Source organism: Macrosteles quadrilineatus, unplaced genomic scaffold (assembly GCF_028750875.1).
Source record: "Macrosteles quadrilineatus isolate MER2022 unplaced genomic scaffold, UCM_ALF_1.0 Scaffold_4__1_contigs__length_99947679, whole genome shotgun sequence".
In the NCBI taxonomy this organism is placed as follows: Eukaryota; Metazoa; Arthropoda; class Insecta; order Hemiptera; family Cicadellidae; genus Macrosteles; species Macrosteles quadrilineatus.
In genome coordinates, this window is record NW_026542597.1 from 92,016,952 (window position 1) to 92,041,723 (window position 24,772).

The 24,772-nt window shown below is 35.6% G+C and overlaps 1 protein-coding gene across 1 annotated transcript in view; it reads left to right on the forward strand.

The window, feature by feature from the left end:
* LOC128993145 (uncharacterized) overlaps positions 1-24,481 on the forward strand; it is an 83,564-nt gene extending 59,083 nt beyond the window's left edge. The window contains exons 30-46 of the mRNA XM_054416903.1: positions 4,247-4,363; positions 5,391-5,539; positions 5,667-5,948; positions 7,022-7,115; positions 7,280-7,464; positions 7,885-8,122; positions 8,556-8,731; positions 10,016-10,215; positions 10,906-11,078; positions 11,821-11,967; positions 13,805-13,956; positions 15,639-15,762; positions 16,292-16,399; positions 16,757-16,895; positions 18,788-19,056; positions 20,004-20,246; positions 22,624-24,481. Of these exons, the coding sequence (XP_054272878.1) occupies positions 4,247-4,363; positions 5,391-5,539; positions 5,667-5,948; positions 7,022-7,115; positions 7,280-7,464; positions 7,885-8,122; positions 8,556-8,731; positions 10,016-10,215; positions 10,906-11,078; positions 11,821-11,967; positions 13,805-13,956; positions 15,639-15,762; positions 16,292-16,399; positions 16,757-16,895; positions 18,788-19,056; positions 20,004-20,246; positions 22,624-22,797 (2,970 nt within the window). The 3' untranslated portion in view covers positions 22,798-24,481. The remainder of the gene's footprint in view (positions 1-4,246; positions 4,364-5,390; positions 5,540-5,666; positions 5,949-7,021; positions 7,116-7,279; positions 7,465-7,884; positions 8,123-8,555; positions 8,732-10,015; positions 10,216-10,905; positions 11,079-11,820; positions 11,968-13,804; positions 13,957-15,638; positions 15,763-16,291; positions 16,400-16,756; positions 16,896-18,787; positions 19,057-20,003; positions 20,247-22,623) is intronic.
* The last annotated feature ends 291 nt before the right edge of the window (positions 24,482-24,772 follow it).

The window sequence follows — 24,772 nt, forward strand, 5'->3', positions numbered from 1 at the left end:
TGCTGTTCTGTTATGAAAGACAATCTGATTGTCTCAGTCTGCACTGCATATCTCTTCAGGCCTTCAATCGATATCCTTTTATTTCTTGCATCTTCATTTAGTTCAGTTCAGTTCTTATCGTGATTATCTACTACAGTGTTTCCCAACCTTTTTCCGTTCAGGGCACACTAACTAGAACAAGTTTGGAGTCACGGCACACTTGTATACAAAATATCATTAGTTAAAATTACATTTAGTAAGTGCATAAAAAACTTTTTTTTCAATTCCATCGTACTCCGTATAACCTATTTTTTACTAGTAAATATATATATGTATATAATATAAAGGTGGGTTTACCAAGGTAAAAAATATAAAACTCACATTTGTTATCCAACATATAAACATTATTTAGTGTTTATTAAGTGGAAAGTTTTAAATAATAATAAAACATTGAGCTTGATTAAAATGTTGTATGAATTTACCAATAATGAGTGAGAAATATTAAACAAACCCTGGTTTCAGTTCTAGTGGGAAACTTGTGCTTGACGTATGTTTATTAAAAGTTTCTTTCTTGATCAAAAATTGTTTAAGTACTTAAAATTTCGCGGCACACCTACAGTGGCCTACTGGCACACCAGTGTGCCGCGGCACACTGGTTGGGAAACACTGATCTACTATTTGATGTCTTGACAATTCTCAATGTTTTTAAACATATTAAAATAACATTGTGTTTATTTAAAAATTGACTGAACATTATTATTATTATGCACTTTTTTAAGAAAAAAAGTTTAATAATTAAGATAAGGTTACGCTAGGAAAAGCTCGGCTCGAAAAAGCTCGAGCTCGAACATTTTTTAAAAAGCTCGGCTCGGCTCGGCTCGAGGTTGAAAATCACTATTCGCACACCCCTAGCTGCTAGTGAGACGCACCATTGTCGTAGCTTGAGTGCCAGGCGTCTCGTAGCGAGACGCTCAGAAAATCACTTCATACATTATCACAATTCAAAAAAGCTGGCTGCAAACCACACCAAATGCGACAGAAGGAGGTTGGCTACAACTATTTTGCTCTTTTACTGTACAATTGAGCTGTGAAATGTGGTCAACCATTTAAAAACCGTTACGCAATAGTAGACTGCTTTACACAGCAGCTGGTTTGTCTTTTGTTATTTCGACTGTTTACGTTCTAGTAAATGTTTGTTTACGAGTTGTTTTGATTATTGAATTGCAGATTATGGTCAGGAATTGTTGAAAAATACATTTTAAACCTTTAAAAAGATATAATACCACAACTTATTTGCGTGTTTTGGTGATAGTTTGTGGCTAATCACATAAAGTGTACCGGTAACTGGACTTGGTAAGTCAGGCCTATTGGTGCAAGATTTTATTTTTACCGTTTGTATATTTTGTGCATGCTTCTAATAGTAATAAGACTAAAGCAGTATGGGTTGTGGTTAAAGCCGAACTTGGTTACAAGCCAATCAATAATTCTTTTCCTGATTTAGTTATTGATAGCAAGTTAGTCTCAGATGGCACAGTTATTGCAAGTCACTTTAATTCTAAATTTATTGAGGTAGGGAAGGATTTAGGGGTAAATTTTTCCAAGAGTAAGGCAATGGAACTAGTAAAAAAATCAATCACACATAGACCTGATATTCCAATTTTTAACTTTAGTTTAGTTACACCTCAGCAAGTTATCAAAATAGTCAAGTCACTAAGCGATAAAAAACGGCTGGTTGGGATGGGATTTCAACTACTATGATAAAAAAAGTAATCAAGATTGTTGCTGAGCCATTGTTCATAATCATCAATCAGACTTTAACCAATAGCACTTTCCCTAATCATTTGAAGTATGCAGAGGTGAAGCCATTATTTAAAAAAGGTTCTAAGAGTAATTCAGATAACTACCGACCTGTTTCTATCCTGCCTTCTTTTTCAAAGATATTTGAAAAAATTGCATTCAATCAAATGTCCTATTATCTGGAATCTAATAACTTATTAGCTGATGAACAGTTTGGTTTTAGGAAAAATCGAAGTACCACTTCCACTGTGGCTCATTTTGTAAATTCAATAACACAGAGCTTGGATGGGTCACAGAGCACTATTGGCGTGTTCTGTGATCTATCCAAAGCCTTTGATAGTGTACACCATCAAATTCTTCTTGATAAGTTATCCACCTATAGATTCTCAGAATCAGTTATTTTGTGGTTGAAATCATATTTAAGCAATCGCTTTCAAAGAACATTTATTATTAAAGAAATCATTAAGTATGCTTCTGAATGGGAAAAGATTGTTATGGGGGTGCCTCAGGGCTCTATATTAGGACCGTTATTGTTTTTGATGTACATAAATGATCTACCTAAGAATGTTAAACCTAGTTTGTTGTTATATGCTGACGATACGACAGCCATAATTAAATCAAAAAACAGTCATGAATTAAGTTTAGCCTTGAATCAAGCTCTTCATGATCTGTCAAAATGGTTTAAAGTTAACGGTTTGAAAATGAACCACATTAAAACACAAATAGTAAAATTTCAAACTGCACAGTGTAGGGACGATCTTGAAGGCTTTGTTTATTTTGATAATGAAAAAATAAATCTTAGCAACACAGCTAAATTTTAATGATGTAGATAGTTTATTGAATTGGAAGAATAACATTCATAACACCTCTAAAAAGTTAAATTCAGTTTGTTTTCAAATGATGGTCTTAAGAAATGTTGTTGATTTAAACACTAGACTAATGATTTATCACGCTTTATTTTCGTCAATTTTACAGTATGGAATAGAGTATGGTTTATAGTATGGTGCTTTGAGGCATCACCTCTGATTCGTATCAACTTTTTAAACTTCAAAAAAAGAATACTTAGAATTATGACTTTTAAGCCCGCAAAATATTCTTGCAAATAACTTTTTAAAGAACTAAAGATTCTAACCGTCCCTAATTTGTATATTCTTAAATGTTTATTGTATGTGAAATCAAATTTTGAAAAACTCCACAGTGAAAATAATCGGCACAATTATAACACTAGATTTCATACAGATTTTCAATATCCTATACACAGATTAAATCTAGTGGAAAGGACACCTTCTTATATGGGTTTTGTGAGTTTTAAAGGCAAAGTGAGTAACTGAATATTTTATTATACAGGGTGAATAAAAAGTCAAGACCCCCCCCCTCTAATATTTTTCCAAGTAAATATACAGATATATCCTTTTGATGGTTGAGCAATCTTAGCAGGAAGTTTCATTTTATCATTTTGAAATTTTTGAGTGTCCCCCAAAAGGGGGGATTTGGGGGGCAACTCAAATATTTTAAATGTAAACCCCCTTCAAGTGACACCTCATTTTGAAGTGTTTACAAAAACTTAAAGAATGGTGAAAATTAGAGGTCGCTATCTCTTCTCTATCCAAAATGGTAGCCCGTCAAATGTTGTGGAAAATCAATGGTAAAATTGTTAATATTGGCTGCCATTTTGGATAGAGAAGAAATAGCGAGCTCTGGTTTTCACCATTCTTTAAGTTTTTGTAAACACTTTAAAATGAGGTGTCACTTGATAGGGGTTTCTATTGAAACATTTTTAGTTGTCCCCCGAATCCCCCCTTTTGGGGGGAAACTCAAAAATTTTAAATGTAAACTCCCTTCAAGTGACACCTCATTTTGAAGTGTTTACAAAAACTTAAAGAATGGTGAAAACCAGAGCTCGCTATCTCTTCTCTATCCAAAATGGCAGCCAATAATAACAATTTTACCATTGATTTTCCACAACATTTGACGGGCTACCATATTGGATAGAGAAGAGATAGCGACCTCTAATTTTCACCATTCTTTAAGTTTTTGTAAACACTTCAAAATGAGGTGTCACTTGTAGGGGGTTTACATTTAAAATATTTGAGTTGCCCCCCAAATCCCCCCTTTTGGGGGGACACTCAAAAATTTCAAAATGATAAAATGAAACTTTCTGCTAAGATTGCTCGACCACCAAAAGGATATCTCTGTATATTTACTTGGAAAAATATTAGAGGGGGGGGGGTCTTGACTTTTTATTCACCCTGTATAAACCATGAAAGATCAAATTATTCTGTAGTAGGGTTTACAGTCCTTGTAAAGATAATTTTTCTTCATTTCCCTTCAAGGAATGCACTAAAGAAGTCCTATATTAGCAGAAGGGCAGGATGGGTAAGACTGCTATCAGTACAATTCTTAAACTCTTGGCCGTAGTGATATTAACACAATTCTTTATGAAATTAGTTTGATGAGTTATTGTTTACAGAAAATCTACTACCACCTCAACGACCCGGACAGTTTCAAAGGCATCATTGCCATTAGAGACGAAGAGCCAACCGCCCAAGAGATGATTCATTATCACAAGCTCACTGGCCAGTTGCAGGTTGGCTTGCAATCACTGTTTATGTTTATCAAGTTTTTTGTATAATGTAGAAGGATAAGTTTTGTAAACTTAAAGGAGATTTTACAGTTCTAATGTTAATGGGCTGGTTGACTATACACAATCTTCCTTATCTCTCTTGTCAAAAGCAAAATAGAGATGTTGGCAGAAAAAACCAACAATTCATCTTTTGAAAACTGATCTCCAAAAGTTTTGTTACTACTTCTCGTAAAATCAAATGTGCATAAATTACTCTTGATTTTCTATTAGTTTTTTAGGTACTTTCCTGTTAAAGGGAACATTCATTATTATGGATGATTTTCAATCGATATATCAATATTAACGAATTGAAACCTATCAGCTGACAACTACGATAAATAAATATTGTTCACTAAATAAAAAATATTGAAATGAAACCGTTCCAAACCAACCTAACAAAACTAACCAAACTTGCTGTAACATTTCAAAATTCCGTTTAATATTCCCCACATACCATTTCTGTAATCAAACGGAATTTTTAAAATAGTACAGCAAGTTTGGTTGGTTATGTTAGGTTAGCTTAGAACAGTTTAATCCATAATAAACTTGATTTTAACCTAAACAAGATAGTTTTCAATTTGTAATGGATCGTAACGGGAAAGAAAAATATCGATATATCGATTAAAAATCATTGATAATAATGAATGTTCCCTTTAACAGGAAAGTACGGTTTTTTACAAAGTACTTGGGACTTAACTGGGCTGAAAACAGTGCAAAAATCTGAGCAAGCTAAAAATCTAAGCTTTAGGGGAGCGAGCTGGTCTAGTGGTAGAAAGTTGGGGTCTTTGGTCCCCAAGGTTCTAAGTTCAAACCCCGCCAATCATCATGAATCTATCTGCATGATAATATCGCAAAACTCTTGGTCTTGCCTGAAGTAATTTGTAACAGTTTTAGGATGCTGATCCTAGCGTCCTAGGATGTGGTGTCATAAAAAATCATTACTTTGAACACCTCAGACAGACTTTTTTGGCTATACTCTATGCAATCCCAGGATGCTGCAGCTTGCTATGAGAGGTTGGTACAACTGCCAGACTCTGTGTCTAACGAAGACGAGGACTTCTACAAAGGCATGGTGCAGTGTTACCTCGGCATGGACCAGCCCTCTACTGCTCTACAGCTTACTCAGGGGTTCCTCAATAGGTGAGTCTCGACGGCAATGAAATAACATAAACTTTAGTACAATCAAAGAAAGATAGATAATTTATCATTTTGCATCAGGCTAATTTTTTAAACCACAAAAAATTCTGATTTATCAGTTGTGTTTCAGCATGGGCAAGTGCAGTGACATGGTGGACGAGCAGGCAGAAGCCATGTTGGCGTTGTCCATGTTCCCGCAGCTGGAGCAGCTGTTGACGAGCACGGGTGCCACTACGACGGACGGGTGGGGCACAGCGCTGGGCCATGCATTGTTACACCTGTCTCGAGGCAATCAAGACGAGATGGTGGCCGGACTGGACCACATCAGACAGGCGTTGGTCCGCAATTTGGCTGGGTGTTCACTCACCAAGAGTGCAATAGGGTATCGGCATGGCTACGACGTTGTGGTCAAGTAAGTGGCGGTGGCACTTTGTTTGATGTTACATAGTGGTAGTTTCACATAGTCCTTTTTAGAGAAGCGAAAACACCATTTGAGTCTTATTTACAACAAATTCCCAATAACACTAACCACACTTTAACACTTATAACACTAACAACACTAATAACACTAACAACACTAATAACACTAACAACACTAATAACACTAACAACACTAATAACACTAACAACACTAATAACACTAACAACACTAATAACACTAATAACACTTTATAGGACTACTGATTGACAATGAAGTAAAGAAAACAGCGATACCAACATATGAGCATGTTTTGTCGTTAAAAAGTTTCTAACAGTACCTACTTGTAATATGGTTTGCGTTAAAAAATATAAAAACACCCTGAATAATTTTAATCATCTGGCACAAGCTATGTCAGCCTCTCTCTCAGTCATGTTCTCTTTGGCTCAAAACTGACTGCAGCTGTTTATATAGATGAGATGTCTACTTAAGTATCCAAAGTGAATGCTAATGGTGATTTAGTAGGTAAATGAATATATAGGATGGAGAGGACACAGCTAACTCACCTGATGAAAGGTTGCAGACGAGTCAAAGAACATATAAAACCACACACATAATAATACTTAATATTTCGCCTCTTTCAGAGGCTTCTTCAGAAGTAGGCCTAGATGGTAGTTACAAAACAACAGTTTAAATAGGATGACACAGTTTCAAACAGAGTTTCTGAAAGAGGCGAAATATTAAGTATTATTATGTGTGTGGTTTTATGTGTTCTTTGACTCGTCTGCAACCTTTCATCAGGTGAGTTAGCTGTGTCCTCTCCATCCTATATATTTATTTAATCCAAGCTAAATGCTTTTTCCTAAAAACATAACCTTAGTAGGTAAATGGTAACTATACTCTAGGGCCTAGGTCTACCTGGCGAGTGGCCAATGGCTGAAGGCCGTGGCCAGTCCAGGGGTTAAGATCACGAGACTGGTTTCATCATCCAGACTGTAATCTGTTTGCAGTGTTAAATTTTCTACTGTTCATATTGTGACGGTTTACATTGTTTTCCTGTGTTACAGGCTGCACATTCTTACTGAACTGGAAAAAGTAGGCCAGATGGTGTTCAAGATGAAGGGGCGGCCAGTCCAGGAGATGGAGAGCATGTTCAGACAGGTGTGTGATTACCATTGACAAATTAATGGTTTGAAAATTAACTAGGGTAGGCCTACATGATTCATAATCGTAAAACATCATCTTGATCCCCAACATAGAAAATGATTATGCAGTAGAATCTTGGCAAGTGATTCAATACTAAACTTGGAGTGTGAACTCCGCAGGTTGTTCAGAAAGAGCTAGACGACCGACTGAAGGTTGTTCAGACATCATACAGAGTGCTTCAGCCGATCTTGGGTGTGAGAAGGGTCGTGTTGTCACTGGCCAAGGACATTGACCCACAGCTACAACCTCTATTCACCACCGAGATCGGAAACAGCTGGCTCAAGAGTATTGAAATCGCACGCAAGTAAGTGTCATTAGGTTTTTGATCGCATCATTTATCAAACTCCATGAGATTTTATTGGTTAGGTTTGAAGACATAAATCGTCATTTATTCATTTCTGAACCTCAGCCATTGTTTTACTAATTTTTATGGTGAAAAATTTGAATAGGAAACAAGTTGTGACTGTTCAAAAGTGGATATAATTTGGTTTGATTTTCTGGAACAAAAAAAAACAGCTGATCTCGGTCAGTAAAGCTAACAAATCATTCATCCAACAATCAATGTTATATGCACTCTGGCGTGCTAGCAGCATATAAATTAAATCTAATCTACTAAATGTCTGCAAGATAGGCCTGGAAAAGTACTTATGTAAAATAAGTTTGAAGAGAACTGTAAAATTGAATCTATTGTTGAGATGATAACGGTTGTGAACGGTTTCCCCAGGTCAGGCCACTTCCAGCAGGCCTACACCAACATATTGACAGTGGAGCCATTCAAGCCGAAGGGACTGTTTGTGGAGAAGGCTCGTCTGTTGTGGGCCAAGTCTGAGCCTGAGGCTGCACTCAACACACTCAAGCGAGGAGTCGAGCGCAACTTCCCCAACATGGACACAGATCGCTCAGGCAGTACACAGAGTTCTGACGAGAGTCTGCAGAAAGACGAGAGACGATTGTGTGCCGAGGTGAGAGTTGGGTTAGCCAACTTTATAGTCTAAGACACAATAAAAAAAGCCTTTAGCAAACTTTAATCCCATTTCCACACATTACCCATACTCATTGCATGCCGTAAACTTCATTCACCTGGCAATAAATATCTGCACATCAAATACATATTTCTTGCTGTTAAAAAACATATCACTGAACTTATCTCGCATGCGGCGGGAGATTTTATAATTTTAAACATTTTCTTAGCTTACGACAAAGCAAACAAGTAAGCTCCCTGCAAATGGCACCATTATGTTCACTAATGATGTCAGTAAGCGGCGAGCCAGTTGAGGGGTATATGCGAAGCTAAACGCACGAACGGCCCTCACTTAAAGAATGACCCTTGCACATAAAATTTGTGAAGCTCAATATTAATTTACAAAGCAACATACTGACAAGACATTGTTGCAGGCATATCTACTTATCGCTCAGTACAACGATGAGAACGCCAACATCGACATGGACACCAACCTGAGGAACTACAAGAGAGCAGTTGCCGTGTGTCAGTCGTGGGAGAAGAGTTATGTCAGTTTGGCCCAGTGTTACTACAAGTGCCTGCGTTCTTCTACACAGCTCTCACAACAGCTGTTAGTGGTTTACTTTCATTCTGTAGTACAGTAGAGCTATTAACGCAAACCAGTCAAATGGTAGGACTACTGTTATACTGTAGGCTGTCAGTAATCCGGCATATATAGGACCGTCATACTGCCGGATTACTGGAATGTTATCAATAAATACACTTAAAAGACGTCTCTAAAGATCGCGTGATCGGAAACCGCTATTGCCACGATCGAGCATGGCTACATGATGTTTTCGTAGTCGTTCATCTAAATGTCCGCGGATGATGTTCATGATTTTGCCACGATCGCGCAAGACGTCAATGACGTTGTCCGTGACTGCGGGAGATGTTCATGATTTTGATGCAATCGCGCAAGACGACGATTACGTTTCCGTGTCCCCGGGAGTAGATTATGATGTCTACATGGCCGTGGAAGATAATAAGAATTGTGCCGCAATTGCGGAAGACCTCACCCGTCAAAAGACGCCGGAATACTGGAGTGCCGGAGTGGGCAGTGCCGAATTAGAGAGGGTCAAAGTCAAAGTCAAAGTCAAAATAAACTTTATTCGTATGAATACATAGCAGCATCAGAATAGAGTCACATATAACTAAAAATCCCATACTTTCATGCTATATAGCTAAAATACAATATGTTTAAAACTATATATAAAACCCAGGCAACCAGTAGTGGAGCCCTCACTTAAGGAAACTCCGAAAAAGAATAGAGAGCTTTATTAACAAGATATTCTTTCAGCAATTTTTTAAATTTATTGTAATTTTGCTCATTTCTAATTAAATTTGGCAACTGAGTAAAAAATTTGGTGCCCATATATTTAGTTTTGTTTTTATAAAAATAAAATGTAAATAGGGTAATAAAGTATTGGCAAACTTATCTATTTAGGTTCATTGTGAAGTACACATTGCCTACCAATTGTTACACTTCTCTAAACAGAATGCCTTGTTTGTGTCACTGGGTAGTGAGTGTGTGTTAATTAGTTAAGATGGCAAATTTGGTTTTAAAAATGTTTGCAGCCTATTTAACACTTGGATTATCCGATTGTTATGTGCCTCAAGTCTGTGAATTATTTAAATATATCTTGCTAGCCTTGTGATTAAGCATTGTGGATTTGGTAATAGAGATTCAATCCTCAATAGAATTTGAGTAGTTTGGACCGTTTTTCCTTAAAAGTGTTTTTGTTCTATAGTGCCACTTAAGTTAAAACGTTGAAACGACATTTCTAAGGCGGTTTGTGAAAAAAAGTAAATTGCTTATGAGATTACCTATGAGAATATTCTACTTTTTCTTCTGCAGTGAATGCCAGGTCCAACTGATCAACATGTTCGGCAAGTCGCTGCAGTACGGGTGCGAATACATCTACCAGTCCATGCCACGGATGTTGAGTACGTGGCTGGACTTTGGCACTCAGCTTGCGCAGGACACGAGAAAGCCTCGCGGTGTCGAGGGCATCTCCGAGCGCAAGGCCGCTATGAATAAGATGACTGCACTTGTTGGTGAGTGGTGTAATACTCCTATTTATCACTGTTAATAGAGCAGTTCACCCAAGATTATTTTTTTTTATTCTGTGAACAGCTGTATAAAGGTGCGTTATGTTACACGGGCAGGAAAATGTACTTAACAACTTCCCAGAATAAATGTAAAACATTAATGAACTCAATGATTTCCTATAATTGAAGTGTGCATAAGGCATCGTAAGATCATTTTTCTTAGCTATTTCAGTATAGTTCTCATTTTCCGCAATCTGATACCCTCTGGATCATGAAGGTTTCACATCTTTTAGAGTCAACTGTATTGGAAGTATGTATCATAGAGCACAAGAGCATAAGTCCCTAAAGACATCTCTCTCAACTCAAACCTGTCAGTCACAGTGAAACATTCAAATTTTAATTTTTGTATCTTTTTCGTTGGGATAAGACTGCCGGCAAAAACTCTGTTTTTAAATTTGTTTCGGATTGTTTCATAATTTGTTATTTTAGGCTTTGAAATTTTTATATTATATTATACGTTACAAACCTAACATTCCCTCCAGACTTAAGAACCCCCCCCCCCCCTCCCATGTTACCCTATTAACTCTAAACCCACTAAAGTCTGGTAGCTGTTCTTCATAACAATGAAACAATGAGCAACAATGAGTGGTTTCCGAGTACCAATGCTTACATCACACTTTGTACGATGTTCAACAGAAGCGTACCGCAAGCGGCTGCCGACGTACATGTTCATGACAGCGTTCTCTCAGATTATCTCTCGCATCTGCCACCCTCAAGATGGCTGCTATGAGATACTCAAGGCTATCATCATCAAGATCATCATCGCCTATCCTCAACAAGCTCTCTGGATGTTCCTGTCTGTTTATAAAGTAAGAATTTAAACGGCAAAACAAATCTTGAATTCGAGAAAAGATTGAAACACTTTTAAGAATCTAATTAAAAATCTCATTTACACTTGCCCCACTACGACCTGTGTGTTTGTTCAAGGTCTAATAATAACATCTGGATGGGGAAGTTCAATCAAGTCCCTAACATTCGGGATTTTTAGGGTGATTTTTGTTAGGCGGGATTTGAATAAGTCATATTTTTCTGTTGGGAATCTTTTGATATGATCGCAACCCCAAGAAACTGATGCAGTGTTACTGTAGTTGCAATTAATGCTCACCTACACTACTGCAATTGAGGCTCATACCGTTTTGAAAGTTATTTTGTGTTTTTGTATGTATTCAAAATGTAAGTTAGTATGAGTGATTCTTTTTACTTGGAATTTCATCAGATAAAAAAATTCACTGATTCAAGATTTAGGACTCATTTTTTTTTTAATAAGACTTGAAATTTAGAATTCTTGGCTTTGTTAGCTTCTGAGGTTAAGGAGATCCAACGCTAAACCTAAACAATGGAACACACCTTCATGTAACCATTCAAAATAGTCTACATTTGTATTCAAACCAAATTTAACACCTGAGATTTAAAAGTTAGCAACGATCAAAATGTCATTTATGGGTACTATGAACGATAAGGTTTTGCCATTCACAAATCAATATACTTAGCACTACTTCTTGACAATTATCTAATGCTGTCAGATTAATCAGGTCACTTTCTGTGTTCCAGTCGCCATACACAGTGCGAGTACAGCGATGTGAGGAGGTGCTCAAGTGCAGTGAAATACTCAAGAAGAAGGAATTGAACCAAACAATCAATGACTTCCGAGACCTGTTCAACCGCCTCATCGAGCTCGGCAACAAGAACGTGGAGGGGGTTAGTTGAGTTAAATTTAAGTTGTACTGCTGTGCTCTGCAAATTTACCCTACTTTTCTTAGTTTCTTAAACCTCCGTTTTGGAAAGGTTTATTAGTATATGAGCTTCAAGTCATATAAACTATCCACCTTTTGTTTTATAGCATAACACAGTGAAAAAACACTCATATTGACAAAGTAGAATATGTAATCGCCTGCACTAGAGACTTGTATTGTTAGTGCTTCAGACTGGTGGTGATCATGTTAGTTAGGATGGTGTGTAGGGGAGGGAGGGGGGAAAGGATCCTAAAAAGTGTTATGAAATAAATCCAATGGAAATTTATTGTTGAGATGATCTTACAAAATAACAAAAGCGACAGTAGTTGGGAAATATTTCTCGTGTTTGTTTACCGCTCGTAACTCGTAATTGGCTCCATCAATAGGTCTGATCCCTCAGAACAAATCCAGTATTAGTCAGATTGGTGCAATTCATGAATTGTGTACATGTCCGTCAAAAAACTTGCTTGGAATTTGGATTTTAGCATTCGTTGTATAGAGGAAAGTAGGGATGGTCAAGTCTCGAAATTTCGACAAATTTTCAATCTCGTTATACAAAACGAGATTTCTTTTTGGTCAAGATTTTTCGAGACGAGAATTAAAAAAATACGCCTGCAGAATGTCAATGCAATGCCCGCAATACAGGAGCGCGTAGTTGCGTTTCCTTTGCTAAGGCGTTCTTATTTAATTAATTCTTTACATGTAAATATTACTTTCATTATTAAGTGTAAGCAGTGTGAGGCATGTTTTACTACTATAAACATTGCCAAAACAAGTAACTATTTTATACAAATTAATATTGTTTTTAATTTATGATTTATTTTATTTTAGGATAAGTTTAACTCTATCCTATCTGATATCACCATGTTTCCTAATTATACGCATTTTTAATAAGTTAGGCGTAATTAATATACATTTGCTGATGTTTTTAATAAAAGATTTGAAAGATTCTTGCCTATTATTATTAATTTTGTATTTAAACAGTCATCTAACAATGTTACAAAATGAGGTGAGAAGGGAAATCCCGTCTCAAATTTTATAAGAAATAGAAAATCTCGTCTCGTCTTGAATTAAAAATCCAATCTCGTCCATCCCTAGAGGAAAGCACAAAAATAGGCATAATTTGACCCTCGCAAGACTAAGAGGTGTAAGTATACAGGGTGTCCCGGAACTCTATACCAATATTTTTGGGCATTGATCCTGGGTAAGAAACGTACCTAAATATCATATTTAAATTGTCCAGAAGTCCTTAGTTACTCACACAGCCGCCATTTTGTTTTTTTCAGTTATTAATTTTTTTCCAAAGAATGGTTAAACATACGAAATGGAAACTTTGCACAAACATTTATGACAACTAGACAAAGCTACAAAAAAATTATGACGATTTTTCAAATTCATAAAACAAAATGGCGGCCATTTAAAATTTTCTTTTTTAAATAACTCAAAAAACCATTGATTTTACAAAAATTGTCTAGTTTTCATAAATGTTTGTGCAAAGTTTCCATTTCGTATGTTTAACCATTCTTTAGACAAAAATTAATAACTGAAAAAAACAAAATGGCGGCTGTGTGAGTAACTAAGGATTTCCGGACAGTTTAAATATGATATTTAGTTATGTTTCTTACCCACGAGCAATGCCCTCAAATATTGGTAGAGAGTTCCGGGACACCCTGTATATTATAATAAGCCTGTGTACTACACCCCTTCGTCTTACAAGCAACTAATTGATCCCTGTCTTATCTCAATGCAGCAATAGCATCGTCCTTTACCACTTGTCAAAACTTGGCACTATGATGTTCCAGAGATGCTCGAGTGTGAACATTAAAACATTCTACCGCTCACTGTACATGCTGGTGTCTAACCCTAGGCTCAGCAGAATTGTGATTCCGTTACAGCGTTTCCGCACTATCTCCCTTCCACGCACCACGGCCGAGTACCACAATCCCTTCCCCGAGTGAGTACTTGAAGAAATAAACTTATTAATAGGTCTAGTTATTTTCAAAATAAACTTATCACACACTTTTATAGAAATTTCTATATTTCGGCATTAGCCTTCTTCAGGAACAAACACAATAACAAATAGAAGTGTTTACCACTCTGAATCATATGGTTTTAGCAAAAATCCAAAATACATATAATTTATGAAGAAGTAAAAAAGAAAATGTTTTGATAGAAAGAAAGAAAAATTTTTTATATATATATATATATGTATATATATACTATCTCAAATTTAGACCGGAAGGTGTTTTAGATTTAAGTATTAATTGATGAGCTTGCTCAAGCTGTCTTAATTTCAAGTCTGGTGCGTCTTTTGCCAATTTTCTTATTCCTTTTAATGAATAACATTGTTCAAAATTTTGAGAATGCTCTCTCGCATGAATAGCCACAGGTTTTTGTTTATCAGGATGGTTTACATCATATCTGTGGCCATTCATACGAACTCTTAGAGCATTGGTGGTTTTGCCAATGTAGTCTTTAGGACAATTTTTGCATGAAATTTGGTAAATTACATTAGTAGACTCACAGGTGATGTTACTATTTATGTTATAACATCTTTTTGTTTGCCTGCTTGTGAAAGTTTTTGATGGGATGATTAATTTGCAAGTGGCACATCGTGGTTTGTTGCATTGATTACAGCCCGATTAATTAATACTAAAGTATACATTTTGTATACTTATAAAATCTAATTAATAGGTCTAGTTAAAAATTCATAATTAAGTATTTTTTTAAGATTTCAGCCTCCAATTTTTTTTTTTTCAAAAATCACTAATAATTCTGTAAAATATGCTTTATTCAAAAAATAGTTGTCTAAGTTAAGTGTACTTTAGAAGCTACATTAGTTTGCAGAACATTCTAGTGAATAATGAGTGATCAGAAGTTGAATATGCAGTTGGTTCAGGAGGTTGAAAAACACCCTGTGTACTTTTTGACATCCTGTACATAGACTGAAATTTTGCGTCCGTTTCTTGTAATGCAGCAGCAGTTACAAAGAGCCTACATTTAATATTTGTTTCGGCATAAGGATGTACCCAATACCTTATACGTCCTCTATGCTTTCTTGGTTGTCTATAAAACACCTGCTCTTCATCACTACTACTCATTCCAAACACCATACACAGTACACAGTATCGTTATAGCAAAATTATAACTCATTCACTGTCTCAACTCAACTACTATTTTTTCAGTCGCGCCTGTGTGGATTTAACCAACACAACTGCAATCGTAATCGCATCACAAAACAGTTGTTTCAACTTTAGTTGGGTTTCAGTCTTCCCATGTGTCGACCGCCTTAACTGATTTCACATCCAGGATAGTATATCCTGAAGACCTGCTCAAGAATAATGTTAAGGATATTTTCTTCTAATATTGTAACTTTATGTTCAATTCCTTTAATTAGTGTGCCTACCTTCGCTGAGAAATTTAATCGTGTTCCAGTACCCTACTGGGATGAATATTATTTGACTAATCAAAAAACTAGTCTCCATACTCACTTAGTAAGTTAGGCTACCTGACTAAAGATAAGCCAAAGTAGGTTTTGCCTTTTTTCTTTCAACCTACTATTATACCATTTACTACTACAACTTACCATTTAGTGATTTTTTTCATTTACTGAACTTACTATTTATAATTTTCAAGAGATCTGGTCTACATTGCTGGTATGAAGGAAGAGGTAGTCATTGTTCCGTCTTTGCAGAAGCCTAAGAGAATTTCTTTGATTGGCACGGACGGAAAAATTTATTCATTGCTATGCAAGCCAAACGTAAGTTGACATTTGTCTATAAAAATGAAATATAAGTAATTTTGTCTATTTAGTGTTAAAAATTTTGAGTTAAACCATTGACTATTGGATACTGAAGTAGACATCCTACCTATATTGGACGAGCTGTAGCCATTTTTTATTAAAAAAAGAAAATAGTATTATGACTTATGAGCCAGCCACAGAATGCCCGAGTGTCTAAAATTCTATTTTCTCCCTTATTTTTTGTTGCTAACAGTATATGGGTCTTAACGGTTACTGTAGCTCAACTTAAAGCTGTGCTGTGGAAGTCACTTAATCAGTTTGACTTACAATTAATTACAATGATTTTGATAAAAAAACTGACCACTACTACTTTTTATTAAGGTATTATATTTCAAATGTCTTGGCTTATTTTGTGGGCTTATAAAATCTAAACCTCTAAAAACTATCTTTTGCTGGATTGAATAAACCTATACATTTGACTTTTACATGTACCTGTAAGATCTACAAATCTTATACGGTAACATTGTTTGCTAAATGTTTGTACCAGGATGACCTGAGACTGGACTCACGGATGATGGAGTTCAATTCTATCGTCAACATGTATCTCCAACGTGACCCTGAAGCTCGGGAACGAGGATTGTATATCAGAACTTATGTAAGTGTTCATAGTTGAAAAGGTTAAGCGACTGAATGTTTGGGTATTTCAAGCTATTGGGGTTTCAAACAACTCCAATTGGGGGTTTTCCTTAACTACAGGTGTAAAGAATTAAAGATGCAAAGCAAATTAAAGGCTTAGGATCATAAAAATGTGTATAATCAATTAAAAGGAAATCAACCAGGTGTACAAAAAAAATGGTATTTAAAGGAATATGGTTTCATATCAATCAAGAGGGGGGCGATCTAAATAATATGTAAGTTAATATTACAAATATTTTGTACATCGTTCTTCTAGTGTAGACAGTTGAAATATTTAAAATCCAATAGTAAGCGAGAGATTGTGTTGTGTTGACAGAGCGCAGTTCCCTTGAGTGATAGCAGCGGCATCATCGAGTGGGTGCCTAACCTGCTGGGCTTGCGACACATCCTCAACTCCGCCTACAAACAGATGGGCATCACTGTGACACACAAGGAATACAAGGAGTGTGCTTGTGGTAATTTCACCTTGTACTGACCGACCAACCAGAAGAAAACGAGTTGTAAAATTTGGCTAGTTATTAGTAGAGGAAACCCCTTTTCAAACACAATTGAAACCATAGTAAAAAATACAAGTCAATTGGAAAATTAACTAGGCAACAATGTGAAGCCTGTGTCATGGCACCAACTGTGAAGATAGACGACAGAAAAAATAACTGTGGATTGTTTCACATTTAATGTTGACTGCTATATCGCTTTAAAAACTGTGAACTGCCAATGTGAATCTCTTTGAAAAGATAACCTAGAATTTCAACTGTTGATAAACCACAAAAAGGCTATCCAAAACAGCCGCTTCTCTTTGTAGTTAAGTGAGGTTTTACTGTAGTTCAACCCAGTTGAACTTTGACTTTGTCGTCTTAAATAAATCACATGTTGTGAATTATATTTACAAATTTAACTAAAAAACCCGTCTGCCTATAATAAGGATTATTATTTTTACACTACCAAAAAGGTGACAATGCCATTCCAGTTTCTGTCCATTTTTTTTAACGTTTTGAAGAGAACGGTCAAACACTAGTCTTTTTACTATCTATATCTAACATTGACCTTTTTGTTTAATAGCATCATTAATATAAAGCCCAACAATAAATGGCATCTTGATTTGGAAATTATCTCGCTTGGAATCTAACTATCCACCTTAAATAAATAAAAAAAAAAAATGTCTTTATTGAGTGTTTCTCTGGTACACCAACTTTTGTCACTATGATAAATATATTATACTACTACCTATTTGGCTGTTATATACTTAGACTATAGTTAAACATTTTTTTAAACATATATTTAAGTTTTTCTTTAAGTATTTTGCTTGATGCAACAACCTTCAGGCCGTCGGGAAGACCATTGTACACTTGAGGGTGCAAAATATGAGAAGCTCTTCCTCCCAAGCTCTAGAGAAACTTTTGGGAGGTAAAACCTCCCACCATGACAAGGTCCTGTGATGGGAAACCTTATCGCGAGAATGCCTCTCGCGTAAATAGTTGGGCTTACAAAGAGACAACACTCTGTGGGTCATGCAGCACGTCAACAAGCTGCACATGGCTTCAACGGGAAGCAAGGGAGAGACATGATCAAATTGTTTCAAACAGAAAATGAAACGGACTGTGGAGTTTTGCAGGCGTTGCAACCGATACATGTCTTCCCGAGAAATGCTGTTGCCATATGCAGGGAAGCAGTAGTAAAATACTGACAGTGACAGTAAAATACTTAATTAGTGACTGCTCGAGCTGAAGTTTTGCAGCCTCAGGAAACAAGCCTCTGAACCTATACAAACCTCTTAGTCCCCCTAAGGCTCGCTGAGAAACAAAGGTGACATGACCTTCAGATTTGAAAGGCTAGCATTATAAATACTCGGCTACCCAGACAATTGATGTAATGTAAAATACGCTACAGCTTGGTCAAATAGTCGGTGTAAGTGAGAATAATCAGTAGTTGACAAAAGCACTGTCAGTGGCTCAATTAAATTTAGACTGGATATGAGTTTAACATAGATATTGAATTTCCCCTACTCTCCTTAATCAATGTAGAGGTCGTGCGGAACGAGGTGAAGCCTGAGATTTTCGGCGGGAACAGTCCAAAGCGGGGAAATCCATGGTGGGGTAGGAGACGAGCCGATCGTCGCCTCGCATAGCGACACTTCCCCCGCCACACCACTATTCCCCTCCAAGCTTCACCTCGTTCCGTACGACCTCTACAAACCTTTCTCAGTTAAAAAGCCTATTAAAACAGTGAATAAAGTATTCTAGTTATAGATTGTTGTGTGATAGTAATTATCTTTCTTGCGCCGGCATGTTATCTTTTCAGGTGATTCCGCTATTCCATCCACATCCCTTACAATTTTGTCTTTTCACAGGGAAGTCAGACCCGCTGTCCAAAAAGCGAGCTGTCTTCCTGGAGAAGCTGCTGCCGAGACACCCGCCAGTGTTACGAGACTGGTACTTGCGCGAGTTCAGTCACCCTACAGCATGGTACCTCGCACGGACTGCCTACGTACGCACCTTGGCCGTCATGAGCATCGTGGGCTACATGCTGGGGTTGGGCGACAGGCACGGTGAGAACATACTGATCGACTCAACGTGCGGCGACGTGTTCCACGTGGACTTCAACTGCCTCTTTAACAGAGTAAGTTTACGATCGGTTGAAGAGGTAGAGCCTTTAGATGGGACTGGTGGTTAGAGAATGGATTTACCAATCGTCTTGTGTCCTAGAGAGATTTTCATTGATGATTCGACTAATTGTAAACTCCCATTCTTTCTGACCTTTGTTTAGTCTTATGCAAACCCAGTAAAAGCTGGAAAATCACAATAATAGAAATAGTATACAAAGGATTGTATGGTAGTTGAGTTGAAACAACAAAAAATCCTGATAGGAAGCAGTAGTCAGGACAGATGATAGAACACATTCCATTATGTTCGCTTGTCCTTTATTATTGTTTTCTGTTATGATTTTTTAATTTGATTATTAGTTACAAATCCCTCTGTTGGATTTTCGTTTGTGATTTCCAGATTTTGCTTGGTTTGCGTATGTTTTAGGTACTTCACCACCTGAAAACAGGGTCAAACTCCACATCCAGTAATATCTTGAAAAATTCTTTTACTAGTCGTGTTGGGAAATGTCTGCTACCCACTCTAAATAACTCGTACTTACTATCACAAAAAATTAATTAAAAATAATTCCCAAAAGATTTAAGGTAAGGTATAAGAAGTAAAAAACAACACACTGTGTGACAACGGGTAAAGTTCTCTTCTATTTCTAATACATTAAGGAAGAAGGGACGGAGACAACTCTAACAAGTTCACTACAAAATAAATCCTTCCCAATCTATATGTGAAGAAAAAGAAACCCCTTTGAGAAGTAAAATGTCAAGTTAAATTTGTTACAACATTTTATGTTCTATCAACTACTTGGAACTCTTAACTTGAATTGGTTTTGGGCTTTTCCCTTTCTCATTATTTTATTCCTAAGCCAAGTTCCTTTTTCTCCGTAAGAAAATATATATTTAAACATCAATATGTTTTATTCATTCCTTCTTTTAAGAGAATATTTTCAAATGTGTCGATTGGTTGCAGGGCGAGCGGTTTGACTTTCCAGAGAAAGTTCCATTCCGTCTGACTCACAACTTGGTGCACGCGATGGGTCCCACGGGAGTGGAGGGGATTTTCCGTCACTCGTGTGAGATCACAACTCGAGTGATGAGACAACACATGGACCAGCTGATGTCAGTGGTGCGGCCGTTCTGCTATGACCCGCTGGTCTCGTGGAACATCAACAAGAACACGCGAGATGAGAATGCAGAGATGACCAATGAAAAGGTGCCTAAAGATAGTTAATTTCCTTTTTTACTTGTTTGTTGTTGCAGTGAACAGCTATTTTATCTGGTTAAATTTTGTATTGGTACACGTGTACACAGTCAGATGTAAAATTGTGTCAGTATAATTTATTTTTTTTTTTAAATACAACCGACTTCAAACGCTCTAAAAAGAATGAAATAATGTCAATAAAGTAAACTTTTGTATTAGGCAAGCTTACGTATTTTAAGACGGCGCGGCTCTATGATGATTTTTGATACAAAATTGAAAGAGGGTATCCATATTGCAGGTGACTATCTATAACTAAAGGTGTTAATCTGCATGTCTTTTTCATAGTTATGCGTTAAGTGTTATTTTATTACCGTAATCAGAGATCGGCATTATAGTGGTATTAACGGAGTATCTTTAAAAAGATTATAACGCATTTAAATGTTTCTAACTTGGAAAAGTAACGTTTTAATACTAAACTAGCTTCTTTTCCCTATCATAATATCAAACTAAATTATTTTCCTATTCATATAAAAACATTTGTGTGTGTTATTTTCAAAATGCATTTATTCTGAAGTAAACATAAAATGCAAAAAAATATTAATATATAAACAAAACAGTTCAGTATGTTTCTTTTTATATATTTATTAATTTTAATTAATTATTTAATATTAATTTCAATCATATTAGTAGTTTGAGCCACGCCGACTTGAAATACGTGAGCTTGCCTAATACAAAAGTTTACTTTATTGACATTATTTCATTCTTTATAGAGCGTTTGAAGTCGGTTGTATTTTAAAAAAAAAATAAATTATTTTATGATTTTTAGTGACTGTATATTTTTTTTACATTAATTACTTGAGAATTTTTGATAAGCAAAACTGTTTAAAACAATCAAAAGTTCCACAGAACAATCATTATTTTAAAACTGCTTGAGTCACCTGTTCAGGTTACATAATCAATGGGTATGAAAATAAATATCTTTAGATATCCCTTAAGAAAGAAAGAGTTGTCCATTACGTTAGGCCTAATGAAAAACTAATTGTCTTTTCTAGATACATTGAAATGTCAGACATCATCGTTTCCTGCAATCGGTGTACTTCTACATTATAAAAAGTACAGTAACGTCTCAAGCCTTTTGGAACAATATGAAAGTTATTCCTCAGCTACCAGCACTAAAAAATCTCTCAAAAGTGGAAAATTGGCGTTAACACCATAGTACCTTTCGTATAGTACATTTAGAAAATATTATATGAAAGATTGGTTCAGCTAAAAGTGGTGTAAGTCATGTAGGGGGTTTTGTTTGCTCAAGATATAGCCTAGTCGAAATTGCAAATCATTTTCCTCTAGGACTTTTCGAAGCAGGCATAATAGTATTGATGTGTTATAGTAACTGGGTAGAGAATATTAATAAACATTCCACATCTGCAAATGAAATATGTATATGAAAGATTGGTTCAGCTAAAAGTGGTGCAAGCCATGTAGGTGGTTTTGTTTGATCAAGATATAGCCTAGTCGAAATTGCAAATCATCTTCCTCTAGGACTTTCCGAAGCAGGCATAATAGTATTGATATGATATAGTAACTGGGTAGAGAATATCAATAAACATTCCACATCTGCAAATGCATGTTTGTTTAGTAATTAAAATAATTAACACTTTTAAGACAATTGGCGATTATGCACTGTCACACTTCTTAGGTCGTGTGAGGAATAATTACATTTAATTTATATTTAGACCTGTTTTACGAATGCTTTGGTTTTCACAATACACCTTTATTTGTCAATATCATACAGCTATTCACTGAAACATATATGTTTTTGTAAGTCAGAATATTCAATATTAAAAACAGAATTACTGTATATACAAATCAGGTTAAACGTTAAAATACATTTTTTATAGTAATCAAAACAAAATGCATTTTTCTCAATGGAATTCATTTAGGCTCCATGGCAAAAAAATAGTTTATTGATCAATATGAAGCAACTGTTTCATGAAGAATTGTCTGTAGCTTCATTTAAATGGTTTCAACTAACAGCTGTAGGAATGTTATTATTATTTATTGCCTTCTCTGCACAAATGTAAACAATCTGCACAAGTGTAAACAAAATAAGTGTTGAATATTTAAGGTTTTCAGAATTTTTCATCGAAACAAATATTATACTTAAACATAATATATAAGGTACCAAATAGAAACTCTCCTGGTTATTTTGGTGGTGGAACCACACTGATCGGTAAAAGAATCACAGAGAAATTGGTGAACATTCATAGAAAAAAAAAAACATCGCCACAAACAAATTGAGAACCTCCTCCTTTTGTTGGTAGTGGGGAAGTCGGTTAAAAAGACTATGAACCCGGTACATATTCTTATCCCGATTTTTGTATGGTTTCAGGCTATGGATGACATACAAAACATCGAGATGCGATTACAAGGGATTGTCAAAACCAAGAACGGTTCGTACTCGGTCCCTCTGTCTGCTGAAGGGCAGGTCCGGATATTGATAGCAGAAGCAACCGACATCAACAATCTCTGCCAAATGTACATCGGCTGGGGTCCTTACTTGTGATCTAAGGTGTTTAGTAACTTGTGTTATAAGCCTACCAGTGAAGATTTTAGTTCCTTCGAAATGTTTGTAATCTCACTAACTTCCAAGGCAAAGATATCTTCGGTGAGTTGGCCAATATACTTTGAAAAGTTCCTATTTTTAGTTTTTTTTACTTTAGATTGGCCTCTAGATCATCAGAAAAAAATAAACTTAATGAAGTTTTAGTTCATCAGTTGGATCGATCAACACAAAGGTGACCTTCATTTGTTAAAACTCATTGTAGGGAATATGTTAGAACTTAAAACTTCAGTACATCACAATAAGATTATATAAATATAAATACTGTATATATATTGGAAAGAGCTCTTTTGAATTAGGAATACAATAGAGAGAAATGGATACACAACTGAAGATCCAAAAGAATTTAAGGCAGTTATAGCAAACAAAAAGTTCACAACTCAATTCAATTTGACATTCCCCCTCTAAGGCCTTCTTCCAAAAGAAGTAGCAGAATCATTCCATTTCTTCTTCCCAATACTAACTAAACTGTTTACATAACTTAAGTGTTTTTTTTATTACTTTAGGCCTGGGTATTTAAGGATTTTGTAATGCATAGTTATAACACCAGGCTTACCTTACTGATGAAAATGGGAAAAACTGAATAGGTAACTAGTAGAATTTTCTGAGCTAGTTGGCCCTTCTTGAGTACCTATTACTCTTTCTTTCTACCGACTCTTCTACTCAAGAAGGAACAAGTAAGATAGAAGATGTAAATCTGGAGATTGTATGGGTTACCTGTTCTTTTGTCTTTTTTCGTCATTAAGGTAAGCCTGTTGGCATAACTTTTCATTACAAAATCCAATGTTTCACTAAGGTGTTTTTGGTAATCAAAAGAATGTACCCTAATTTAAATAATAAACATTAGTTAGTCTTGAAAAAAAAACACAATTCATTTGTGTTGGAAATATGAGTACGTAAGGTGAAAAATATTGATAGAGCTCATGCCTTTGGAAATGAAAACTTAAAAAGACATTTTCTTAGTAGGCTACCTATATGGATTATTGGTCAAAATACCGACTCACAAGATTTTAAAGTTACAGTTCTTCTATGTTTCCAACAATTACAATATTATAATTTGTAATCCTGCCTAAAAGTATTCAAGGGTGCCTTTGTAGTTAAATTTGTTGTGTGCATAAAATAATCTTGTACGAATGTTATAGACCCTATTTTGTAAAACATGTTCATAAAGTAGCTCAAACCTGTTTTATGTGTACAATGTAGCGGAAAGTAAAATAATATAAGTGATAAAGTAAAAAAATGTGATATGTGTGTGTGAAGGTTAAGCAAGATGACTCAGTTGTAGCTCATACTGAAGTCAGGTGTAATGACAGTCTTGACATCTTGCTTGCTGTTCTGTGGTGGGGTCAATGTCAACAAATTTTGTATTTTGCCATCTGTAATTTATTCTAGAGTATAGATAGGTTACTGTTATCTTTTGTTGTGTTAAGTAAGTTATGTTTTTCATGAGTTATGTTCATTTTTCTGAGGACGTTTAAGTAGTGTAATCTGGTAACTTGTAATAGTTAATTTTGAAAACAAGTTACATAATGAATCGGCTGTAATGTGATCAGTTGACGGTAGTTCCTTTGACTAGTTATAGAAAAAACTGTTAATAATTTAGGAATAAAATGTATTATTTAATTAAACTGTGTTTAAATATTGTAGTTGTTATTCTTTTCCAAACAAAAATATCTTGATTCTGCATCATGCCTCATTTTCCTGCAGTTAACAAATATAACATTGAAGTGATGTGAAATGATTCACTGTTTATTTCAAATGCTAATTTTTCTTTTCATGGAAAATAAAGCTTTGTCTTTTGTCTATTGTCTTTTCGGCACTCTTGTATTGATACGAGATATTGACGTGTTGAGAAATGGGATATTTTTTCTTGTTACATTTTTTACAGAGATAACACACACACACACATTTCAAAACA